Below are 27622 nucleotides of genomic sequence, written 5' to 3' on the forward strand. Positions count from 1 at the left end.
CTGTTGCTACGTAGCTTGATAGAGATGTCTGTTGCTTATCAAAGTAAGTTTGGCTTCTGCAAAGTCTTTGAGGTCAGACCCAAGTGATGTATCACTCTAAGGACATCCTAAATTCATTCCTTGTGTGTTTGTGCCATTCATCAGATTGTCAAACTGATGATTGATAGTAGCATTATGTAAAGGAATTATAATTTTTTTAATGGTGTGACAGTATGCAGTACAGAATCAAAAGATTACATACTTGACTGATGAGATAGGTATCTAGGAAAAAATGAATTAAGAGTCATACTTTATGCAAAGATGTTAACCTATAAGATGACATTGGGTACAAATAGTGGGTGCAGACGGATTGTGCACCACCTGAGTACAAACAACTGTTTGTTGAAGATTTTATACTAGAATTGTCCACTAAAATTTGACTTGAAAATTCACCACTTCATTCCAAACAATCAGATGCAATACATCTTAATACTGTGAAAGAAAACCTCTAGCATAAGTTTCTAGCAATATTTTCAAACAACATTCATTCCAATGAGAATAAAACATTATCATTTAAGTCTCACATAGTAATAAAATTTATGCATTTATGCATGTACTATACAAATTTGATAAGAGGTGTGTTTTGGACATTCTGAAAAAAATGAAATTTATAATAACTCGGCAAAACAACACTCTGCTCTATGTACACATTCATCACTCACCTACAGAAACAGGAAAGTTTAAGAAATGTGAGTTGCAAACTGCTCCACAGGCATCAGCTAGAAATGACTTTCACAGAGCAACAACTGATAAATAAATAAAAAGCTTAGTCATGTTTAATTTTTTTGACTTTCAAGCCTTATGAGAGTACTTAGAAGCATAATATGCTTATACATCTCCATGAACGGTGCTTCAAAGACATCTTCTCATCTCTTGAAGGTTCTTAGATCCTTCCTCCAACAAAATTATTTTAAGTACACTCCTGTCACTGATGTCCCATCTGACAACACTGAAAGAGAGAATGGTGTCCTTGAAGTTTGTATTTTGGGTATTACAGCTTTTCTGCAATTGTTAACAATAGTTGCCTTAGTGAGAACTCCTGTCTAGGGTCTAGTCAGACATGATTTATCTGTCTTCCAGCTTTGCAACTATTAGCCACCAACTACAACAACCTACTGGAAGGTTGAATAATGGACAGAGGGAAAATGTTTTAAATCCTAAAACGAGAATCTATTCAGGGCCATTTTAATCATTTGCACAGTATTTTTAACTTTCCTGGTCTGAGGATAAGATAGGCTTTTCTCAATTTTAAAGGAAAATGAAGTTCCTGGGTTCACATTTGATTTCAACTTTACCCAGTTACCACATCTTAAGGACCTGAAGGATGGTTTGTAAAAGCCTCAAATATTTTAAAACATGTCATATATGTTAAGGTAAACAAACGGAGTTCTGCAATACCTTCATACAATCCCAGTTTAATTATCGACGTATGGTTTGACTTCTTTTTTAAAAATGTTATCTCTGCTGAGTTGTGAGGTAATTATGTAAGTCACTAGGAACAGCCCTAATTCTCACATGTATAATGATGCAAGCCTCAGCACATTGTGAGTGCTACCTACAACTCTTGAGAAGAGAAAGCAAAGTATCCACATTTAGGCAAGAAGACAAGACACCTGTTACAAAACTTACTTCCTCTGCACAAATCCTCTCCCTAGTGACATTTGCTTCACACACACCCTGCAGCCACATTTCAAATCAGCCAACTTAAAATGTCTGCACTGTAATCGGGCCTGCTCATTTTAAATCACTTGATTGCTGGATTCCTTACTTCTGAGCTGCCAGAAATTGTAAATCTTCAGGCTGGCAGTGCTTTGTGTCTGACCGCTGTCACTAATAACAATAACAGCAACAAAAATAATGACAAAACTGTGTAGGGCCTGCAGCAGTATAATAGCCATTATGTAGTTCTGTTGTGCTGTTGATTTATTGTTGCACAAATGGATAATGAAGCAATTTCTGATCTACTGCAGGAACTGCCTAGAACTCAGAGAAGCAATTTTGTGAAATACTTAAGCATACATGACAAGTATGTCTGTTTTACTGTCATAGATGCATGGCAAAAAGCTATAATATGTGTGCAGTGGGTGAAGTATGGTGAAGAAAATGTTATTCATACATTCATTTTACTAGCTGTAACTTCCATTACATTGGGTCACATTAACAGTGGTATTTGAAAAAAATATAGTTACTGGTAACTTACATACTTCTGCCTTACAAATTAATCACAATAGTAATAACCTTTTAAAAAATAATTTTGTTTCACAGCCAAAATACGTTTACCCCATAAGAAAATTACATTTTATCCCTTAGGCGTAATTACCACCAGGTTGGGAACCCCTGCCTCTAAGACAAAAAACAAGGCACCACAAAGGAATTATCCAAATGGGACAGAAGTCAGTATATGCACAAACAAATGATTACAGCTTCAGAAAAACTGGATGATTTATGCAAAACAGAGAGTTTCACAAATTGAGCTAGTCAGTAATGAATTAGTCCACCTGGGCTCTTATGCAAGCAGTTCTTTAGCTTGGTATTGATTGATAAAGACGTTGTATGTCCTCCGGAAGGATACCATGCCAAATTATTTCAAACTGCTCATTAGATCATCAGAATCCTGAGATGGTGGAGGGCCCGGCCCATAATGCTACAAATTTTCTCAACTGGAAGAGCTCAGACAACCTGACTGGCTAATGTAGGGTTTAGCAAGCATGAAGATAAGCAGTAGAAACTCTCAACATGTGTGACAGGCATTACCTTGCTGAAATGTAAGCCCAGGATGTCCTACCATGAAGGAAAACAAAGTGGGGCATAGAACATAATTGACATACCACTTTGCTGTAAGGGTACAAAAGTATACCAACCAAATGAGTGCTTAATTGAAAAGAAATACCAACCCTGATCATCACTTCTGGGTTTCAGCCTGTATGGTGTGTGACAATCATGTTGGTATTCCACTGCTGCTCAGGGTGTACCCAGACATATCTTCGCTGGTAATCGAAGCCTGGTTCAAAGTGGACTCTTTAATGAAGATCAACTCTAGTCAGTGAGATTCCATGCCAAAGACCTGTCTGGAGACAACCCAGAGAACAGTGGGTATACCACCCTGACTGTCTTCCACCATACAGCCTGAAAACCTGATGTGATGGTGTGGGGTGCCATTTCTTTTCATAGCAGTACCCCTTTGGATATCATCCACAACACCCTAACAGAAAAGTGGTATGCCCATCAATATTCTATGCCCTGTTTTGTTGTCCTTCATTGTAAGCCCATTCTGGGCTTACATTTCAGCAAGATAACATCCACCAGCACACAGAAAAAGGTCCTACTGCTTGTCTTCATGTTTGCCAAATCCTACCTTTGCCATTGAAGTTGTGAGATCTCTCCCCAGTGAGGATGTTTGGACCATTATTAGTATCTTGGGGTTTTGACAATCTAATGTGCCAATTGGACAGAAATTGGCACAATATAACACAGGAGGTCACCCAACGACTCTATCAATCAATGCCAAGCCAAATAACTGCTCACATAAGAGCCAGAAGTGGACCAACATCTTACGACTTACTCAATTTGTGAAGCTCTTTCTCTTGAATAAATCATTCATTTTTTCTGAAATTGCAATTATTTGTTTGTCTGTACATGTACATCACATCTCCTTCATGGTGTATCTTTTATCTTTTTGTCTTAGAATGTATGTCCATCTCACCTCATCTAGCACTCGTTGGAAGAACTTTTCTTTCATGCATCTCAACACTAATACCATCACCCTCTTTTCAGATCTTTGCTAAATCCATTGCGTGTTACTTTCCCATTCTCTGCTCAGCACTCTCTCCATATATTACACGTTCTCCACCACTACAATGAAGGGGGATCTCTTTTTCCTCCAATATTAATAATTTCATGGGATTTATTTACTGAAAAAAATTTCCTTACAGAAAGAGAAGTGTCAGTTTCCTTGCTTTGATATAGCAGTTTTATTAGTTTAGATGTTTGAAAGTATTTGCTGTACATTGTTTTTGTTATGACTGCTACTTTCAGGATGGTTGTTATGGATTTAACTGTATTTTAGTGAGATACATTAAATGATGAATGAAAGTAGTAATAGATTCCACATAATTGCTGGACTTGCAGTTCAGATATAGCATTGCTGAATTAAACTGTTTATCTTTTTTTCTTTTCCTTCAGCCTGATGATCCTATTACAGTAAGGTGGGCACATCTGTCTCTCCTTGTTCAGTTTGCACTTGAGCTCAAGAAAGCACTACAGAGTATTAATGAACAGAGTTTCAACCACTTCGTGCTAAAAATGGGTGAGTTTAATACTTTCCTTGCTGAATTGATGATCAAATTAGGATATTATTGTGTCAAAAGGAGAATTAACTTAAGAAAACTGTAAAATGACAGAGACAGAATGGCTGACCTCTGCTTACCTTCATGAGTTAAAATTTCAGTACACTTATACATGTATTTATATGTACAAGAAAACTATTCCTAGCCTTCAAAACTATTAGCCTCCCCTCATATTCAAAAAAGAAGGGTCCCTTTCAATCTCATGCCTAAGTGGTTGCCTTTTTTCAGTTTTCCCAAATCTATACCTCTTTCCTACCTGATGAAGCAACCATCCATTTCTAAGGCTAAGAGTTTTTTTAGTTTAAAATGTGTGTATCAGCAGTGCTTGAGTATTGCCTACTAAAATTCAGTATTAGACAGACATTCTGTCTACTTTTAGCCTTGCACTGTCACAGTGGCACACTTATCAGGAAGACATTATTGACTCCTGGTGAAAAAAAAACATTCTGAACTTAATGTACATATTAGGTACAATTTACCTTCATAGCAATTAAAAAATTAATATACTACTTTCTATCATTTGTTGCATAACACAGTAGGCATGATCTATAAATTAACTCTTACAGACTTTTGTACTGTAACTGAGGCTGGATGGCAACAATATGTTTCTGCATTTAGCTTTAAATCTTCCACCTTTTTTTTATGCCACACTTAATGTACTTTGATGGGCCACTAAAGTCACTGCCAGGTCTGTGGTTGACTACAGCAGTATTTATAGATTTTTGTGTATGACAATACAAATTTACAAAATGCCACAGTTCCATGTTAAACTGTAAGGTGCTCACCATTTGTTAGATATGCTACTGTATGAGTAAGAATTAAATAAAGTGGCGAATTGTTTTCTTTCATGCATAACACATGAGAATTCTGAAATCGAAAGAGAACTGTGTCTACTATTGCTTTCCTATTAAGCTGTCACCATTGATTCTATGTCATCCTGGACTTAACAGTTCTGTAGCATGTTTCTGAATTCACTCTGCTGGATCAATCCACTGGGACTAATGAAGTACCAACCAATAACAAAAACTTAAAAAAAGCTTTACACAATTTTTTCCCTTATAAAATCCAGTTTTTGTTTATTTACCAGTTGACTGCTCATTACCTGAAATATATGGCTTTACACATTGTGTTATTCATATCATATTACTTACTTTAACTGATGCCATCATTATTGAAAGTCTCTTTCTCTTTCTCTCTCTCCCTTATTAGCATATACTGACTGTGGAAACAACACTGAAAGCATGATTATATTCCATATTACATTAATTTATTTTGGTAAATAGGTGTGCTAGGTGCCTCTGGTCACTGCATTAATGACAAAGACTGGATCACCTATGTTTCAACTGATTGCAATGCATAATAATCATGATTTTGTGAAAATGCTGTATTCATTGGAAAAATTTTCAAGCCCTTCCACTGACTTATTGATAGCAAGCTTCACTGGAGGTCTTCCAAGATACAAAATATATTATCTTTGCAAATGTGAAACTGGGACAAAAAGATGGTGACAGTAGCATCCCATTGACATGGTTATTGGATTCTTGTTCAGCCTGCTACCTGGATCTCCAATTAATATAAAATTACATATAATTTCACATAAAATTAGTGCTCAATTATATGAATGCATAAAGTCTCACTGTAGCTGACATAGTAAGTTCCTTCCCTTTTTCTTCCTTTCCTTTCTTCCCCTTCCACCTTCAGTTTAGATAAAACTAGAATATTCTCTCTCATTCTCATTCAATCAGTCATTTTCACTCACCCAATCATTCCCAATCACCAAGGTGATATTTCGTACCAATGTTCCAAGTCATCTTTTGGCTGTTTACTATGCTGTTGAACTTCATTGCTTAAAACTCAGCTTAGAAGAACTGGCAGCACTAAAGTCATTCCAGGAGCTTTGTGCCAGTTCTGGCTTTGTCCATAGCATTTAGTGCCCAACATCTTAAGTTACTTTTTGCAGTTCCTCCTGAATTTTAATATCTTTAGTGCCAAACCTTTGGTAGTCATTACTCAAACAGAACCGTGGAAGCTGTAACGCATAATATAACATGTTATAAAGATTGATCACAATAACAAGTCAAGTAACATATAAATATGTTATACATATTAGGATACTCTGTAAGGACATTGTGTTTTTGTTTGATAGCACAATAATATGTTGCTTAGAAATTGTATACTTTCTTAAGTTATCTTTTGTCATCTGGAAAGTTGCACATACAAATGCAAAATCACAAGATTATGCATCTGTGTTTTTTCACCATAAGTCAGCTCAAAACAGCATTACTTCAAGGCTCTGGGTTAAGGTTGTGATTTGGTGCAGATTTCTCATGCTACTGCAAGAGAAAATTCCCTTCTGGAGCACTATCCATTCCTATATAACCAATATCTAATTAACACAAAAAAAGAGTGCTGAAACTTAAAAACAAAGTAAAATTCACCTCATAAATATTTACATAGATAGAAAAAGATTTGGCACTAACAGAATGACTTTCATGTGAGAACTGTTCAACAAATCTTTGTATGAACTGTGTGGCAAAGGGATTGTTCTCAGTGTAGACAGGGGCATAAATCTCATTATTTCATTGTACAGTCCACCTCTGCAGTTGGACGGTCAGTGGAGGATTGAGGTTCAATTGCCAGAACTGCCAAGGGTTTTTATTTGGTGGGAGGAGTGTAGTAGACCTCACTCAGCCTCATTATGCCAGCTGAGTTGCTATTTCAATGGGAAATAGTGGCTCCACACTCTGGGAAGTTGACAACAGCTGGGAGAGTGGTATGCAGACTCTGCACCCCTGTCTCCCATATCTGATGACACTATTAGCAGCTGGTTGGCAGCAACTGGTGTCAGGGTCAGATTGCAGAGCAAAAATGTCTCTGTAGACTTGACAATTCTGTTTATGTTTTGTATAGTGGCTCCAAGCTCTGAGAAGCTGACAACAGCTGGGAGAGTGGTATGCAGACTCTGTACCCCACTCTACCACACCTGAATGACACCATTAGCAGAGTAAAACATGTCAGCTGGATGGCACCAAGTGGTCTGTCACGGTCAGAATGCAGAGCAAGAATGTCACTGTAGATGTGACAGTTCTGTTCATGTTTTGTATCTGTTCCATCTAGCATCACTGGCTGTATCAGTAGTTGTAACACAGAGGACTACAACACATATAATAATACACAGATACCAGAAACACAAAAATGATTTAGAAGATCAGAATGAGGACCACTGACAGGTTGATACAAGGCATCAAATGATCATATGCTACTCTGTTTGTTATATCTGAGTCTTCAGTTAATGAAGGTGACCTTTGAAAGAAGTGGCTGAAACTGTATAGTGGTCCACACCAAATTGTACAGTTAGAGACCAGTGTCACTCAGGAAACTCAAGACTCTGAACTCCCTACTAAATGAGAGTGATATATAGACATTCCTCTGTGACAGCAATAAATTTTTGAATCTTATCTGAATGCTAAATATTAAAAGAAGAAACAATTCATTCCCTTTTAAGGTAGTTCCTGAGATCTTCAAAACTTTAGTGAAAGCAGAATGAACTAGACCTACTATACTGTTCCAGCTTCAATAAAAATATGCTACCTATTAAACCAAGCAGAAAGAATGAAAATACAGAATATTTGTTTTTTTATAAATAATTAACTTTTTAATCCTACAATCTACAAATTATTTAATTTTCCTTCAGAAAAGGTCAGGCAAAAATAGGCATACAAAAATGTCACCTAATTTTAAACAAATGTGTCAAACATAATTAAAGTGCATAAGTTGTGCATTACACATGATGAAAACTGGTCATTAAGCAATCAAATTTCAGAAAATTTACCATGAAAGTAATTGAAAATAGATAAATATACTAAACATTTTTATATATTTAAATGAAAAAGAACACACAAGTTTGTGTGTGATATACAAAAGAAGGGTATTCAATTAATAAAGTCATAAATAACTTCTACAGTTCTTCATTATATGCGCTGACAGTTATTACCATGGATAAAAGCATTATGTTGACTGTGTCAAGCTTTTACTTGGCAAAATATTTCAAATTAAAGTCTGAATCTGTTGTCCTGAAGACATTGCTTTAATTGACTAAAGCTGACAGTTGACACAACTGTTCTTGAGAATGTGTTAGCTTGAAGTACGGTACCCCTAGAGTTTTTAAAAAAAAACTTGTTTCACCACTAGGTGCAAAATATTGGTAAAGTCAAGAAGATTTGGAAACTTTCAAAAAGTGCTGATAAATACGTCAGTATAAGATAATGGAGCTTAGCAGAGAATTTACAGTATAAAAAATGAGTGTTAAGATTAAAATTTCATGATTTGGTGATATTTCATCCCTACCGAAAACTTAACTATTCAAATACATTTAAATGAAATAGGGCAGTATTTGATACTGTAGTCAGTGGTGACCTGTAACCAAACATTTGCAATTATCTAGCAAATAACTTGTTTGCAGACTCATGTTTACTGAAACATTTTTGCTTCTAGCATCATATACCTTAACTAATATCAGTTTTCACTAATAATTATGATGCACACTGTAAACAAATTTTCCACTTTAGCACCACTGGCACCTCTCTATTCAGTGTCTAAAATGACTGCCTATGTCACTTGGGCCTGCAACTGGCCCTGATGACTGGGTCACTTATAAACCCTAGACACCAAAAGAAGAGAGCTGAAGATTATTGCTCTGATAAGCAAACCTGTAAATACAGTGCAATAGCTGTGACTTCATTGGTTCAATACAAACTTTCAAAAAGTAAAATAAACACTTAACCAAAGCTACTTATATCAATTGCTTTGCATGATCATGTCATTAATTTGAGTTCTCTAACCATAATAAAGTGCTTAGCACAAAACAAATCTAATTAATAAAATTTTCAGTACTTTTACATCAGTACAAACATAGTGAGGTAATTTTATGTGTAAAACTGGCCAAATTCAGTTTCCTCAGTAGCTTATATAACTTTAGATTATATAGCAATATCTAATGTATGTGGACATTAAGGAATTTTACCCACACTGTTGTTCAGCATCAATCTCTAAATATCACATTAAGAACTCTGTAAGTCTGATTTATTTTACTGAAAATGTTTAAAATTAGTTATCATATTATTATTCATTAAACAACTGGCTATGAACGACATCTACAATACACTTCTTAGTACATCAGAAACCATTATTGAAATGCAATGAATAATATTATCCACATCAAACTTTTCTCTTTATTTGGCAGGAATTAATCATGGCCCAATTACTGCTGGTGTCATTGGTGCAAGAAAACCTCATTACGATATTTGGGGCAATTCAGTCAATGTAGCCTCACGGATGGAGAGCACAGGGAAAGCAGGATGTATTCAGGTTAGTTCAGCAGATAACTACATAAACAACCTTTACACTGAAGTCGTTAAAGTGCAACAGATGCAGTACTTGTTAATTATGTTACTGTTACATGCCAAATGTGCAAAGCAAAATGATCCCTTGTTGTTGCAGCTAGAAATACATCAGAGCCAACCACTTTAATAACCATATGCTTATAAGTTAACAGTCATACAGAACTGGAGTATTTTGCTTGCAGACAATCTAACTATCCAAAGACTGTCATTATTGATTGCTGCATATAGATGACTCTGCCACAAACATAATAGGACTGACAGCCATCAAAAAGTCATTATTTCTAGATTTGTTATTTGTTATTCAAAATAAAACCCATAAATGAAGACTAATAATGTTTACTTACCAGTGAACAGTTTAGAAGCAATTGTGTCAGTTCTAAATGACACAAAATTAAACACACACATTACACTGTGCCTTTTTTTGAATATTTAATACTTGTCTCATGAGGAAGAAATGAGACATAGAAGGTCACAAAATAGTTCAGATACTCCTGTTATAACCGAGTAAACTGCCTCATCTCACTGTTTCCCACAAATATATAAGAGTTTAATGATTGATTTTTATGTTGTTATCTTTCTGTAACATTCAAAAAGAATTATTATCAGTGTTTTAATAATTATACTGAATCAGCTGTGCATATCATGCATTTTAATTTGGTCCATCTCTGAGGGTGAAAGTCAAGTGAATTCATGCCACCCCAGAATGTTTGCACTCATTGCCAAACTTAGTTACATAACAGTGTTGTGTACTGTAGCAATAAGCAACCACTGTGAATATTGTGTTTATTTGTGTGTAGTGTTATGCTAAGTGATTGTTTATACTGCTTATAAAAATGAGCTAAGAGGCTGTACCTGGTCCTGCTAATAACTCTCCACCAACTTTTGTGTCACTACTGTGATGCATTAATCCATTACATATGTGTTTCTTTTATAAGCTGTAAGCTGACTGATCTGGAAGAAGAAGGTGGGACTTGTCCTGGCAGCCAATATGCTATGAGTTGGCTGCAAGCTTTTGCTCTTAGCACCCTCCACTCAGGGGCCTAGTAAAAGTGTGTGATCTGTAGTTCATTATGTCTTATCACAATAAAGAAACAAAATCTTGCTTACTGAAATCGTGCCAGAGTCAGATCAAAATATTTTCACTGTATTCACACTTCTGTGTACTTACATGATCATTTACAATGATTTGCAGCCAACCATAATAACAGAACAGTTCCCATACATGGCCACACTTTTTAAAAATACATAAAAATCATTGTTTCATGGACACACACACACACACACACACACACACACACACACACACACACACACACACACACACACACAAAGTCTTTGAGAAAGCTGCTGATCCATCCTATCTACCATAAATATACTCTGCAAAGCACGTACCTCTTGTTGTGTGGCACAGGGTGCTTTGTGTATCAATGTGATTCCCCCTCCCCTGTTCCAGTTGTGAATGGCTCTTGAAAAAACGTACTGTTAGGAAATGTCCACATGAGCTGGAATCACTATAATTTTATCATTATGTGATTTTCATGAGAAATATTTGTAAATGGAAGCAATATATTTTTGACTCTTCTGGGAATATACACTCTTTGAATTCTGACAGTATACTGCTCTATGACATGCAATGCCACTAGTGTTGGATGAGAATCTCCATGATGCTCTGTTTTGCTCTACAAAATGAACTCATGATGAAATGCATTGCTCTTCTTTAGATATTCTCCACTTCACCTTTCAATCTAATTCTAGAGCGAGAAGCAATACTCACATAATGGTCCAACAAGGGTTTTGTAAGCTACCTCGATAACTGTTTACAGTGGATGACATCAACCATTATGTTAAAGCTCAATATTCTCTCAAACCTCCCAGGCAAGACAATCATAGTAATAATATTAATAATAAATATAATAATAATAATAATAATAACAGACACCAGGGACACTTTCGACACTTACTTGCAGCAGATCAACTGGACCTAGTGTATAAGGACAGTCATGTTAATGACTGATTTAATGCATTCTTTAATATGTTTTGTCATTGTTTGAGTGAGAGAGAGTGAGAAATAATCCTATCCTAAAAAAGAAATGTATACGAATCATTAAGGATACCTGATGATCCCATAAAAAGAAGAACTATAGATTTTACTGTAATATTTTTAAAAGAATCATTCAAATATCCAAAACTATGTACATTGCATCTTAAGCTGACAAATTCAAAAATTCAAGTATCCGAAACTATGTACATTGCATCTTAAACTGACAAATTCAACAACAATGGCAAAACCATACACATAAAGTTATAAAAAGGAAGAGTGGGAGACAAGTATAGTGCTTGTCCAATATATAAATAAGTCAATATTAGAGAGAGAAAGTTGTCACTCACCATATAGTGGAGATGCTGAGTCGCAATAGGCACAACAAAAAGATTCACACAATTATAGCTTTCGGCCATTAAGGCCTTTGTCAACAATAGATGCACGCGCACGTGCAAGTGCACGCGCACGCACAAGCGCATGCGCAAGCGCACGCGCATGTCTGCAGTTTCAGGCAACTGAAACCACACTGTGAGAAGCAGCACCAGTACATGACAGGAGTAGCAACTGGGTGGGGGTAAGGAGGAGGCTGGGGCAAGGAGGGGAAGATATAGTATGGTGGGGATGGCAAACAGTGAAGTGCTGCAGTTTAGATGGAGAGTGAGAAGGTGGGGTGGGGGGGAAGGAAGTAATGGAAAGCAGAGAAATAAAAATAAATTAAAAGACTGGGTGTGGCGGTGAAATGATGGATGTGTAGTGCTGGAATGGGAACAGAGAGGGTGCTGGATGGGTGAGGACAGTGACTAATGAAGGTTGAGGCCAGGAGAGTTATGAGAACATAGGATGTATTGCAGGGAATGTTCCCATCTGCACAGTTCAGAAAAGCTGGTGTTGGTGGAAAGGATCCATATGGCACAAGCTGTGACGCAGTCATGGAAATGAGGGAAATAATGTTTGGCAGAGTGTTCAGCAACAGGGTGGACCACTTGCTTCTTGGCCACAGTTTGTCAGTGGCCATTCATGCGGACAGACAGTTTATTGGTTGCCATGTCTACATAGAATCCAGCACAGTGGTTGCAGCTTAGCTTCTAAATCACATGATTGGTTTCACAGGTAGCCCTGCCTTTGATGGGATAGGTGATGTTAGTGACCAGACTGGAGTAGGTGGTGGTAGAAGGATGTATGAGATAGGTTTTGCATCTAGGTCTATTACAGGGGTTTGAGCCATGAGGTAAGGGAATGGGAGCAGGGGTTGTGTAAGGATGGATGAGTATATTGTGTAGGTTCAGTGAACAGCGGAATACCATTGTAGGAGGGGTGGGAAGGTAGTGGGCAGTACATTTCTCATTTCAGGGTACGATGAGAGGTAATTGAAACGATGGCAGGTGAATGTAATTCAGTTGCTCCAGTCCTGGATGGTACTGAGTTACTAGTGAGTGCTTCTCTGTGGCTGGACTGTGGGACTTTGGAAGGTGGTGGGAGACTGGAAAGGTAGGGTACGGCAGATTTGTTACTGTACAAGGTTGGGAGGATAATTATGGTTAGAGAAGGCTTCAGTGAGACCCTTGTTATATTCCAAGAGAGACTGCTCATTACTGCCAATGCGATGACCACAGGTGGCTAGGCTGTACAGAAGGAACTTCTTGGTATTGAATGGGTGGCATCTGTCAAAGTGGAGGTATTGCTGGTGGTTAGTAGGTCTGATATGGACAGGGTACTGATGTAGCTATCTCTGGGGTGGAGGTCAACATTTGGGAAAGTGGCTTGTTGTGTTGAGTAGGACCAGTTGAGGCAAATGGGGGAGAAGTTGTTGAGGTTCTGGAGGAATGTGGATAGGGTGTCCTCACCTTCTATCCAGATATCAAAGATGTCATCAATGAATCTGAAGCAGGTGAGGGGTTTAGGATTCTGTGTTTTTAGGAAGGATTCCACCAAATGGCCCATGAGTAGGTTGGCATAGGATGGTGCTATGTGGGTACCTATAGCCATACTCCAGATTTGTTTATAAGTAATGCCTTCAAAGGAGAAGTAGTTGTGGGTGACAATGCCAACTAGGAAGGAGGTTGTTGGTTTGGAATCCATAGGGCATTTGGAAAGGTAGTGTTCAATAGCAGTAAGGCTTGTATACAAGGAGGTGGCATCAATAGTGACGAGCAGGGCACTGTGTGGTAAAGGGACAGGAACTGTGGAGAGTGGTGGAGGAAATGGCTGGTATGTTTTATATAGGAGGGTAGGTTCTGGGTAATAGGCTGAAGGTGTTGGTCTACAAGAGAAGAGGCTCTCTCAGTGGGAGCACAGTAACTGGCCACAATGGAGCATCCAGGGTGGTTGGGTTTATGGACTTTTGGAAGCATGTAGAAGATGGATTGCATGGAATGGTAGGAGTAAGTATAGAGATGGATTCTGGTGAGAGGTTCTCAGATGGGCCTAAGGATTTGAGTAGCGACTGGAGATCTGCTGGATTTCTGGGGAATGGGGTCACTGTGGCACAGTTTGCAAGTGGAAGTATCTGACAGCTGATGGAGTCTTTCTGCCAGGTAATCCATTTGGTTCAAAACCATGGTGGTTAAGCCTTTGTCCACAGGTAGGATTATAAGGTCGGGATCAGTTTTAAGATGGTGAGCTGCAGCTCTTTCTGCAGATGTAAGGTTAGTTTGCATGTTGAGGGATTTGGGGGATGATAGTGAGGCAAGGTTTGAGGTTAAGAAATTCTGGAAAGTTAACAGGAGGTGGTTTGGGGGCAGTGGGGGTGGATTATGGTTGGATAGAGTAGTGAACTGAGTTAGACAAGGTTCAATGTTGGTCTTTGGTTCAGTCTGGTTGGGTTGGTGGCGAACAAGTGTTTCCACTGGAGGGACCAGGAGAAGGAGAGGAGGTCTTTAACAAGTCTTGCATAACTGAATTTGGGAGTGGGGCAAAATGTGAGGCCTTTGGAAAGGACAGATATTACTGTAAGACTAAGGCTTCTGGTGGAAAGGTTCATCACTATGTTGCGGGTCTGTTTAGGTTCTGGGTTCTGTGTGTTGGTGGGAGGGAGTTTTGGAGGGTGGGGTAAGTGTAGTAGGTCTGCGAGACCAGGCTTGTAAGCTATGAGTGGACATAGGGGAGGTTGGAAGGTTGTTGTAGAGGTGGTGGACAGTGGTACTCCAAGGCTGGAGTAGGAAGTGAGCAGGATGGAGAGCTTTTTGAGGTGGCATTGTGCATGTTGCTCAAGTTCCTGCAGGGCAAGAGTTTCAATGTGTGTTACAGGTTCCAGGAGTTTGGGATTATATAGCAGGAGAATTTTGCAGATGGAGAGGAGGTACTGCAAGGAGGTTTGGGCTTGGTTGATATGGTTTTGCGGGACTGTGTGGTGAGGGCTAAGGAGTAGCGACATCTGAGTAGGTGGAGGTCATTGTGGATGGAGGGTGGCAACCAGAGATAGGTAATTTGATGGTAAGGCCACTAGGGGGTATTTCATGAGCCAAGCAACAATGCAGGAATAGTATATGTGATTGGGATCTGGCTAGGGATAAGGAAACTTTTCTGTATTGATGCAGGTGGAAGGAATAAAGATCCATGGTGGTGCAAAAAATGCTAAAAATTACATTAAAAAGTAGAATTACCTCCCAAAAATACTGCCCATATATGTGTGAAAAATCACGAAAGGATGAAATGTATGAAAAAGGAAAAAATGAGATGAAATCTGAGGAAGACGATGATAGCAGAAGGCAAAAACTCACTAAAATTGGTGGGAACTCCCAAGGATCATCTACACAATATACTCATCCATCCCTACACAATCCCTACCCCCAATCCCTTACCTCATAGCTCATACCCCTGTAATAGACCTAGAAGCAAGACCTGTCCCATACATCCTCCCACCACCACCTACTCCAGTCCAGTCACTAAAATCACTAATCCCATCAAAGGCAGGGCTACCTGTGAAACCGATTATATGGTCTTCAAACTAAGCTGCAACCACTGTGCTGCATTCTATTAGGCATGACAACCCACAAGCTGTCTGTCCACATGAATGGCCACCGACAAACTGTGCCCAAGAAACAAGTGGACCACCCTGTTACTGAACATGCTGCCAAACATGATATCTCTCATTTCCATGACTGCTTCACAGCCTGTGCCATATGGATCCTTTCAGCTTTTCTGAATTGTGCAGATGGGAACTTTCCCTGCAATACATTCTATGTTCTCGTAACCCTCCTGGCCTCAACCTTCATTAGTCACTGTCCTCACCAATCCGGCACCCTCCCTGTTCCCATTCCAGCACTACACAGCCATCATTTCACCGCCACACCCAGTCTTTTAATTTATTTTTATTCCTCTGCTTTCCATTACTTCCTTCTCCGCCTCCCCCTCCCCACCTTCTCTCCTTCCATCTAAACTGCAGCACTTCACTGTCCGCCACCCCTACCATACTATCCCTCCCCCTCCTTGCCCCAGCCTCGCCCTTACCCCCACCCAGTTGCCACTCCCATCATGCACTGGTGCTGCTGCTTGCAGTGAGGTTTCAGTTGCCTGAGACTGCAGACATGTGTGCAAGTTGCATTTTCGTGTGTGTGTGTGTGTGTGCATGTGTGTGTGTGCATGTGTGTGTGTGTGTGTGTGTGTGTGTGTGTGTGTGTGTGTGTGTGTGTGTGTGTGTTTATTGTTGACAAAGGCCTTAGTGGCCAAAAGCTGTAATTGTGTGAATCTTTTTGTTGTGCCTATCGTGACTCAGCATCTCTGTTATACGGTGAGTGGCAACTTTCTTTCTCTAATGCTGTTACATTCCATCTGGGATTTTCCATTGTTTGATATAAATAAGTCACTTCAAAAATGTAGTAAAACAGCACTGTGGAAGTTTTCTACATGTTAAAATTAAAACTGTGTTGATCACAATATCCAATTTATTACAAATGACAGCTGGTTTCAATCAGACAGTGACCAGTTTCAGGCCATATGCACCACAATGGCAGGTGGTGGTGATGAATGGAACAGATATTGTTGATGCTGAGCAGCTGACTTTTGTGTATCTACAATACATGTTCCATTCACTACCACCACATGTCATCATGGTTTTCAGTAGTCCATCAAGTTGCATATGGTCTGAAGATAGTTACTAAATGGCTGAAACTGATTGTCATTTCTGATAAATGTTCTATTGCAATCAAGACTGTTTTTATTTATAATATTCCTTTGGGACTGCTGTTCTACTTCCATAAAACTGCCTTCAAAAATTAGTGAGTAAGTGGCTAATATATTTAATAAACATTTTTAACAGCTACAGAGGAAACAAGCTGTAAAGGTTCAGTGAGTGATGAAAGAGCCCTGCTGCTTAAAGCTAACAATGCCTGCATCAGTCAGATGTAAATAACTCCCATCACATTTAGTGAGATCAAGAAGCCAGTCAAAGAGATGAAAATAAAAAGTTGTTCTGGAGTTGATAATATTTCTGTCAGGATACTCAGGCACTGTCATGATTACGTAAGTGCAGTCCTGTGTCACATAATTAATAAATCCCTACATAAATGTATTGTTACCCTGCAATTAAATTATGTGTGTGAAACCATTTTGTCAAGAAGAGTTAGACAACTGATGGAACAAACTTCTATCCAGTCTCCATACTAAAAAGTTTTTTTCAAGTCCTAGAGAAGCTGATGTTCAGGAGACTGGTTGATCTACTGAACAGCCAGAGCATACTCAATCAATGTGGTCTCTGGCAAGGCCTATCAATAGATGATGCTATTTTCTCCTTCCTGATCAAAATCTCCCATCTTTAACGGCAAATTGGCGCTAGTCTGAATGCTATGTGACCTATCTAAGACTTCTGACCATGTCAAACATGAAATTTTGCTAAGTAAAACAGAATTCTTTTGGTTAAGCTGAGTAGTGGAGACAGGGATCATTAAGTCCTATCTAATAGTTAGGATTTATAAATGATCTCACACTCTGTGCATTAGGGAGAACACAATCACCCTGTATGCAGAAGATACTTCTCTCATAGTGGTAAAATAGCAGCAAAAAAAATCATGGAAACTTCTGAAAATAGTGTATTTGCTGATATCCTCAGTGGATGTGACACAGAAGAAACATGTGGATATGATTAATAATGTAGCAGGAAACAAATACAGCAAGTGAACTACGCTAAGTTTTTGAGTAGCAATATATACATGGAAAGCAAAAAAAAGGACTGTACTGTACATGTACATTATCAGATCAAGTAGCCATTCCTATGTCAATGATTTTATTCTAGAATTTTTTCTTACACATCCTTTACATACAAGGATGCTGTCAGAGCTGCTTACTTCGGATATTTACATGCTTTGTTGGCTTATTTTACTAATCTTTTTGGATAATCAGCTCCAGGCAGAAAGAGAGAACAAGTTGTATATTTTTTATTAAGCGACAGTCTGAAATTGTATCAAATGCCTTCTGGAAGACAAAGAACATAGCGTGTGCTCCCTGCCGCCGTTGGATAAGCAGCTGCAGCAGCAAGTCGTATACTCCTAGCTCACTCATTTGTTACATAGTTTAATTCTTAATTTCTTTGCGTGTTTTTGGTACTTGCATTGTTTAATTCATAAATTTCGGGCGTATTATAGTATTTGAGAGTTGTAGCATCGCGTTTTAGTACCTGAATAGTGTAAATTCGCGTAGTCGTTTGTCTACCGTTTTTGTTTTGAACGGCCAGTGTCGGTTGGTCGCAGTCAGTGTGCTCCCTGCCGCCGTTGGATAAGCAGCTGCAGCAGCAAGTCGTATACTCCTAGCTCACTCATTTGTTACATAGTTTAATTCTTAATTTCTTTGCGTGTTTTTGGTACTTGCATTGTTTAATTCATAAATTTCGGGCGTATTATAGTATTTGAGAGTTGTAGCATCGCGTTTTAGTACCTGAATAGTGTAAATTCGCGTAGTCGTTTGTCTACTGTTTTTGTTTTGAACGGCCAGTGTCGGTTGGTCGCAGTCAGTGTGCTTCCTGCCGCCGTTGGATAAGCAGCTGAGCAGCAAGTCGTATACTCCTAGCTCACTCATTTGTTACATAGTTTAATTCTTAATTTCTTTGGGTGTTTTTGGTACTTGCATTGTTTAATTCATAAATTTCGGGCGTATTATAGTATTTGAGAGTGTAGCATCGTGTTTTAGTACCTGAATAGTGTAATTTCGCTTAGTCTCCTTCCGCCGCCGAGCAGTGTCAGCAGTGCGCAAGTAGCAGCATTACTGCATTTACTAGGCAATCTTGTATTTTAATAACCGTTTAAATTTTGTCGATTTGTTTGCGCTCTCTGTAGATTAGTTCAGACGTTCTTTGCAAAACAGCTTTTAGCATGGATAGGGACTGCAACTGCTGTGTTCGGATGCAGGCTGAGTTGGCATCCCTTCGCTCCCAGCTTCAGGCAGTGTTGGCTTCGGTCACACAGCTTGAGGCTGTTGCCAATGGGCATCACTGTGGGGGTCCGGATGGGGGTTTGTCGGGGACGGCCAGCTCGTCCCACGCATCCCCTGATCGGACTAAGACTGTGGTTGCCCGGGATACTGCCCGCATTGAGGCTGATCCCTCACCTGTGGTAGAGTGGGAGGTCGTTTCAAGGTGTGGCAGGGGGCGAAAGACATTCCGGAGGGCTGAACGGAAAGCCTCTCCAGTTTGTCTGACGAACCGGTTTCAGGCTCTGTCTCAGGCTGATACTGATCTTCGGCATGACATGGCTGCTTGTCCTGTTCCAGAGGTTGCCCCTCAGTCTGCAAGATCCGGGCAGTCGCAGAGGGTGGGCTTACTGGTAGTTGGGAGCTCCAACGTCAGGCGCGTAATGGGGCCCCTTAGGGAAATGGCAGCAAGAGAGGGGAAGAAAACCAATGTGCACTCCGTGTGCATACCGGGGGGAGTCATTCCAGATGTGGAAAGGGTCCTTCCGGATGCCATGGAGGGTACAGGGTGCACCCATCTGCAGGTGGTCGCTCATGTCGGCACCAATGATGTGTGTCGCTATGGATCGGAGGAAATCCTCTCTGGCTTCCGGCGACTATCTGATTTGGTGAAGACTGCCAGTCTCACTAGCGGGATGAAAGCAGAGCTCACCATCTGCAGCATCGTCGACAGGACTGACTGCGGACCTTTGGTACAGAGCCGAGTGGAGGGTCTGAATCAGAGGCTGAGACGGTTCTGCGACCGTGTGGCTGCAGATTCCTCGACTTGCGCCATAGGGTGGTGGGGTTTCGGGTTCCGCTGGATAGGTCAGGAGTCCACTACACGCAACAAGCGGCTACACGGGTAGCAGGGGTTGTGTGGCGTGGGCTGGGCGGTTTTTTAGGTTAGATGGCCTTCGGCAAGTGCAGAAAGGGCAACAGCCTCAACGGGTGTGGGGCAAAGTCAGGACATGCGGGGACCAAGCAGCAATCGGTATTGTAATTGTCAACTGTCGAAGCTGCGTTGGTAAAGTACCGGAACTTCAAGCGCTGATAGAAAGCACCGAAGCTGAAATCGTTATAGGTACAGAAAGCTGGCTTAAGCCAGAGATAAATTCTGCCGAAATTTTTGCAAAGGTACAGACGGTGTTTAGAAAGGATAGATTGCATGCAACCGGTGGTGGAGTGTTCGTCGCTGTTAGTAGTAGTTTATCCTGTAGTGAAGTAGAAGTGGATAGTTCCTGTGAATTATTATGGGTGGAGGTTACACTAAACAACCAAACTAGGTTAATAATTGGCTCCTTTTACCGACCTCCCGACTCAGCAGCATTAGTTTCAGAAAAACTGAGAGAAAATTTGGAATACATTTCACATAAATTTTCTCAGCATGTTATAGTCTTAGGTGGAGATTTCAATTTACCAGATATAGACTGGGACACTCAGATGTTTAGGACGGGTGGTAGGGACAGAGCATCGAGTGACATTATACTGAGTGCACTATCCGAAAATTACCTCGAGCAATTAAACAGAGAACCGACTCGTGGAGATAACATCTTGGACCTACTGATAACAAACAGACCCGAACTTTTCGACTCTGTATGTACAGAACAGGGAATCAGTGATCATAAGGCCGTTGCAGCATCCCTGAATATGGAAGTTAATAGGAATATAAAAAAAGGGAGGAAGGTTTATCTGTTTAGCAAGAGTAATAGAAGGCAGATTTCAGACTACCTAACAGATCAAAACGAAAATTTCTGTTCCGACACTGACAATGTTGAGTGTTTATGGAAAAAGTTCAAGGCAATCGTAAAATGCGTTTTAGACAGGTACGTGCCGAGTAAAACTGTGAGGGACGGGAAAAACCCACCGTGGTACAACAACAAAGTTAGGAAACTACTGCGAAAGCAAAGAGAGCTCCACTCCAAGTTTAAACGCAGCCAAAACCTCTCAGACAAACAGAAGCTAAACGATGTCAAAGTTAGCGTAAGGAGGGCTATGCGTGAAGCGTTCATTGAATTCGAAAGTAAAATTCTATGTACCGACTTGACAGAAAATCCTAGGAAGTTCTGGTCTTACGTTAAATCAGTAAGTGGCTCGAGACAGCATATCCAGACACTACGGGATGATGATGGCAGTGAAACAGAGGATGACACGCGTAAAGCTGAAATACTAAACACCTTTTTCCAAAGCTGTTTCACAGAGGAAGACCGCACTGCAGTTCCTTCTCTAAATCCTCGCACAAACGAAAAAATGGCTGACATCGAAATAAGTGTCCAAGGAATAGAAAAGCAACTGGAATCACTCAATAGAGGAAAGTCCACTGGACCTGACGGGATACCAATTCGATTCTACACAGAGTACGCGAAAGAACTTGCCCCCCTTCTAACAGCCGTGTACCGCAAGTCTCTAGAGGAACGGAGGGTTCCAAATGATTGGAAAAGAGCACAGGTAGTCCCAGTCTTCAAGAAGGGTCGTCGAGCAGATGCGCAAAACTATAGACCTATATCTCTTACGTCGATCTCTTGTAGAATTTTAGGACATGTTTTTTGCTCGCGTATCATGTCATTTCTGGAAACCCAGAATCTACTATGTAGGAATCAACATGGATTCCGGAAACAGCGATCGTGTGAGACCCAACTCGCCTTATTTGTTCATGAGACCCAGAAAATATTAGATACAGGCTCCCAGGTAGATGCTATTTTTCTTGACTTCCGGAAGGCGTTCGATACAGTTCCGCACTGTCGCCTGATAAACAAAGTAAGAGCCTACGGAATATCAGACCAGCTGTGTGGCTGGATTGAAGAGTTTTTAGCAAACAGAACACAGCATGTTGTTATCAATGGAGAGACGTCTACAGACGTTAAAGTAACCTCTGGCGTGCCACAGGGGAGTGTTATGGGACCATTGCTTTTCACAATATATATAAATGACTTAGTAGATAGTGTCAGAAGTTCCATGCGGCTTTTCGCAGATGATGCTGTAGTATACAGAGAAGTTGCTGCATTAGAAAATTGTAGCGAAATACAGGAAGATCTGCAGCGGATAGGCACTTGGTGCAGGGAGTGGCTACTGACCCTTAACATAGACAAATGTAATGTATTGCGAATACATAGAAAGAAGGATCCTTTATTGTATGATTATATGATAGCGGAACAAACACTGGTAGCAGTTACGTCTGTAAAATATCTGGGAGTATGCGTACGGAACGATTCGAAGTGGAATGATCATATAAAATTAATTGTTGGTAAGGCGGGTACCAGGTTGAGATTCATTGGGAGAGTGCTTAGAAAATGTAGTCCATCAACAAAGGAGGTGGCTTACAAAACACTCGTTCGACCTATACTTGAGTATTGCTCATCAGTGTGGGATCCGTACCAGGTCGGGTTGACGGAGGAGATAGAAAAGATCCAAAGAAGAGCGGCGCGTTTCGTCACCGGGTTATTTGGTAACCGTGATAGCGTTACGGAGATGTTTAATAAACTCAAGTGGCAGACTCTGCAAGAGAGGCGCTCTGCATCGCGGTGTAGCTTGCTGTCCAGGTTTCGAGAGGGTGCGTTTCTGGATGAGGTATCGAATATATTGCTTCCCCCTACTTATACCTCCCGAGGAGATCACGAATGTAAAATTAGAGAGATTAGAGCGCGCATGGAGGCTTTCAGACAGTCGTTCTTCCTGCGAACCATACGCGACTGGAACAGGAAAGGGAGGTAATGACAGTGGCACGTAAAGTGCCCTCCGCCACACACCGTTGGGTGGCTTGCGGAGTATCAATGTAGATGTAGATGTAGATGTAGATGTCATCTAAGCTGACAGTATCTATCACTGTTTGTGAAGTCCTTGTTGACTTTTGCAGTGGGTACTTTTGGTCTGCAGAAATGTTGTATATACCAGCATAAAATGCGTTCCAGAATTCTTCAATAGATTGATGTCAGTAAAATAAGCCTACAACCGTGTGCAAGTGTTTGATGACCCATCTTCAAAATAGGAAGGACCTTCACATTTTTTATGTCATTTAGAGCAGTTCCTTCCTCTAGTCTATGACAGACAGGTGCTAGAGGAGGAGTAACCTTTTTCTCATACTCTGTATGGAACTGTACTGTATATGTACATTATCAGATCAAGTAGCCATTCCTATGTCAATGATTTTATTGTCTATTATTTCAGTTTCTGATGTTTTTTATGACTGAAAAGAGGAACCATATATCATTTTCCTCAGTGAAACAATTTTTGAAACTGAATTTAATATTTTGACATTCTCTATTGTCATCCTCCATTGTGGTGCCAATATGGTCACCGAATGACTGGACAGATGGCTTTGATCCATTTACAGACTTGTCTCAGAACAAAATTTCTTAGGATTTTCTGTCAAATCAAAGATAGGATTTTATTTTTAGATTTATTTAACATTTCACACATGACTATCTTCTCACTCATTCTAGCTTCAGACAGTCCTTGTTTGTCTGCTAATCTTTGGCTGTATCTAAATCTGTGTTGCAGCTCTCTTTGTTTTTGGAACTGCTTTCTAATGTGCTGTTGTACCACAGCAGGCCTTTCTTAGGCCTCACAATTTTGCTTGTCACAAATACCTATCTCTTTAAGGTGTATTGTACAATGCTCATGAAATCTGTCTATTTCCATCAAAGAAGGGAATGTTTGATGTTGATTGTTCAGGTAATCTGAAATCTGTTTCTTGTCTTACTTACAAGGTAAGAATATCTTCCACCCTTTCTTTACATCCCAATTGACACACATAGTCTGTGATATCATAATGGGCTTATAACATTGATTCCCTGGTCTTTGTTAAAGAAACCAAAAAGTTTAGCCTGTTTGTAACCAGGAGGTCTAACATATTATTCTCATAAATTGGTTCTCTGACTAACTGCTTAAGGTAAGTTTTGGGTAAGTAATTTAGAAAAATATCACCCAAGTCCTTATCCCTACCACTCATCCTTATTACTTGAATACCCCAGTCAGCAGCTGGTTATTTGAGATCATCCCCCCAATACTATAATGTGATCAAGGAATTAATGTGTTACCTTCTGCGAGTTTACCTTGAAATTTCCTGTCTTTACAGCTCTTGAGGATATTGTCACATTTGGTCAACATTTAATACTTTATCCTCATAAAAATTATTTCAGATTTGGAACCTGTGCTATTCTCACTAGATATTATCATACTGCTTATAGCTATAAACACACATCTCCACCACGGCCAGTCAGAATACCTTTGTGGTAAATATTCCAATCAAAATTTGAAATTTTGTTGCTATTTACTTCTGGTTGGCTAGTACTATGTGGGCTTTATTATGCCACCCCAGCTTATTTTTCATCTGGATACCTAAGAGGTTAAAACATGTAGGCTCATCCACTGTGTGACCATTGATCTCTACTCTGGTACCAGTAAATTAACATTGTCAGCTTCTTCTGTTCTCCTTGCCAGAGTAATGATAAAAATCCTTAGGTACAGTAACACTGACACACCACTGGCAAGCATAAACAGCTGACTAAAGCTTTTGACACATTCAATATGTAGTGTTCATAGGAAACAAGCTTCAAGCCTGACAGTCACTTTGACATGGAAAACAACAGGACATATATGGTAAGAGTGGCTCAGCCTCAAGGATTAAGGGAAATCTAACAGTACTTGGGAAAGCCTTTTTGGCACAGTGAGATATTATAAATTCAGTACTTGATATTAACTGTATTAACATGATTCATATTGTCCATTGCACTTCACATAGTGTAGACCGGGAACTGTCTGCTAGGCACCCCGGATGTAAAACTGACTGGGCACGGCCCGTGCTGCCTGAGTTGTTGTTCCACCGGCAGAGGACGTGGCTGAATTCTCGCATGCCCTCTGGTGGACGGGACTTTACTTGCGGCAACTACTGTCCGTGACGCGCCGTGCTGATGTGCGCCTCCCGCGATACTGCATTAACTCTCCATCTGGAAAACTCTTCATAATTACAGTGAAATCTAGCACAAAAGTGCATGCATTGATCAGCCCTCAAGCTCCCATAAACATCGATAATAAGGGATTCCCACAGAAAGAAGAACCCTTACATAGGGCCATCAACAAAATCCCAAAATATAATTTGAAAGTCTTATTGGATGATTTTAATACAGAGGCATGTAGAAAGAAGAAACTCACATGCATAGTAAGCCATCACTTAGTGCATTGGAGGACGTACAAAACAAAGCACTTCCTATACAAATTGACAAGACAATCATGTCTGCACAATTTGCCAGCTCTCCTTTTAAAAAGGAAGCTCTTAAAAATTTTAACAATTTACTATGAGAGTTGACACCCATAGCTAAGTGGTCAATATAACTGACTGCTATGTGGAAGACCTAGGTTCAACTCCCAGTACCGCCAGGGACTTTTCCTTGGTGGAAGGACTGGGGCAGGGTGCATTCAGCCTCATGATACCAAATGAGGAGCTACTTGAATGACAAATAGCAGCTCCAAGGTCTGGGAAACTGACAGTGACCCACTTCCTCTCCATACCGCATCTGAATGATGCCACTGGCAGACAATGATAGAGCAGCCAGTCAGTACCTAATGGCCTGACAGGAGCAGTAGACAGAGCTTCCAAGTGTTCATTTACTAGGCAAAATTCAATCTGGTCATGTTGCAGTCTTCGCACAAAATATGTTTTAACCCTAAATGGCAGAGTATGGAAAGGTGTTTTTGGCTTTGACCCTTATCTAATATAAATCAAAGTGAAATTACAGTCCCAAGCATAAAATAAACCAAAGTGAGATTCCAGTTCCAAATACATGGACCTGTAAGCTGGTCCATTTATTTGGTTTCCTGTCTCATTTAGGAAATCTCAGTATGCATCTTTCCATCGATTGCTGAGAAATGCTCAGTTTTTAGTGGTTTCCACATCAGTAATCAACCTCAAGTTGCTATATATAAGAATTGGTAATATACACTATAATTCTGTACCAGTTACTGTTTGTAACAGTTTTCTTTATAAGTTTGTGATGAAAATTTTCATTTCAGTTCTTTATACCCACATAAACTTGTAATAAATATAACATAACATTGAAATAAGCACATTCTGAATTCATGAAGTGATCATGAGTGGATAAGAAAGTAAAAACTATCAGACCAATCACCAAGCTTTAACGCACTCATTAATTAGGCAAAATGAAGACAGGAAAACAAGAAAAAACTATCAGTTACCAACATTATCTTTTGCATAAGGTCCTCCTCTCAACTTTTTCATGTGTTGTGGTTTTCATAGAAATGCATCCATGTTGTTTCTGCATATTTTATGAAGTCATCAATCTACATTCAATTACAAAGTCATTTGAGTCCTCTCTTTTCTCTTGAAATTCAGCAATGACCTTCCTTAGACCAGTTATGATCCATTTGCTTAGCTAAATGTTGCACTTCCTCTTCCAAAATGTCTAATCTTTTGTCATTCTCCAATAAAGATATCCAAATTGAAACTATAATCAAATAAAGACAGAAGGAAGTTCTACTTCTGCCCAAATTACTAACATAAAAATTCAATGATGCTCAAAAACTAATTTCAACATCATCATTAGTAAGTTAACGTCCACTATTGGATAAAGGCCACCTACAGATTTCTACAGCACTTAATAGTCTTCAGCTATCCTACACACAATTCTTTTTCATTTTATCTAATATCATCCACCCACCTTCCATTAGGTGACACTCAGTGTTTTCTTACATTCTGGAATACTTCTACGAACCATCTGTCATCCATTCATCTGAGTATATGTGATGCCTGCCTGTCTTTTCACATCGTATGTCATTCCTTCATGGAATATAAATAATTAAAGGTAAAAACTCAATAAATAGGTGAGGTACTAAGTCATTGTTAGTCACACAGATGAGATAGAGAGTTCCGATAGCTTTCACATGAATCTTTCTTTAGAGCTACAAATATGTATGAAAAAGTTTCGTGACCAGCTCTGTTTACAAGAAAGTACTTTATTTCCATATCTAAGCTTACACACAGTACAATTTTCTATTGACTGCTAGCCTCTGTGGGTGAATTCATAACACACAATGCTTCAATCACAAAAAAAGCTGATGAGCATGCACTCAGTCATGCTGCAGACTTGCCTTGCCTATTTTGGTCATGGAGATCATGAACTCTTCCACTGAAAAGACTGTTGCTTTGTCTCAGGGTCATAACCATATGACCAATTTAATCATCCATGTGATGGCACACTAATGGAGATCTTGGTAGACTCTGATGTGGAGTTAGTTCTATTCCTGGGTCAGCAGCCTGGGCACAAACTAGGCAGCAGTATATTCTGAAAAATGGTGGGTGAGAATTGCCTTCATTGATCAGTATAACACAATAGCACAAATGTTGTAGAATGCGCTAGTATCAAACCTTATTTATATCCCCTTGTACAGAGCAACCCCCCCCC

At 39.7% G+C, this 27622-nt stretch overlaps 1 protein-coding gene across 1 annotated transcript in view; it reads left to right on the top strand.

Annotated features, from left to right (window-relative positions):
- LOC124594377 (adenylate cyclase type 3) overlaps positions 1 to 27622 on the top strand; it is a 686894-nt gene that overhangs the window by 630619 nt on the left and 28653 nt on the right. The window contains exons 18-19 of the mRNA XM_047132746.1: positions 4222 to 4345; positions 9628 to 9752. Coding sequence (XP_046988702.1) covers positions 4222 to 4345; positions 9628 to 9752 — 249 coding nt within the window. The remainder of the gene's footprint in view (positions 1 to 4221; positions 4346 to 9627; positions 9753 to 27622) is intronic.

The sequence above is a fragment of the Schistocerca americana genome, chromosome 2 (genome assembly GCF_021461395.2).
Source record: "Schistocerca americana isolate TAMUIC-IGC-003095 chromosome 2, iqSchAmer2.1, whole genome shotgun sequence".
NCBI lineage: Eukaryota > Metazoa > Arthropoda > Insecta > Orthoptera > Acrididae > Schistocerca > Schistocerca americana.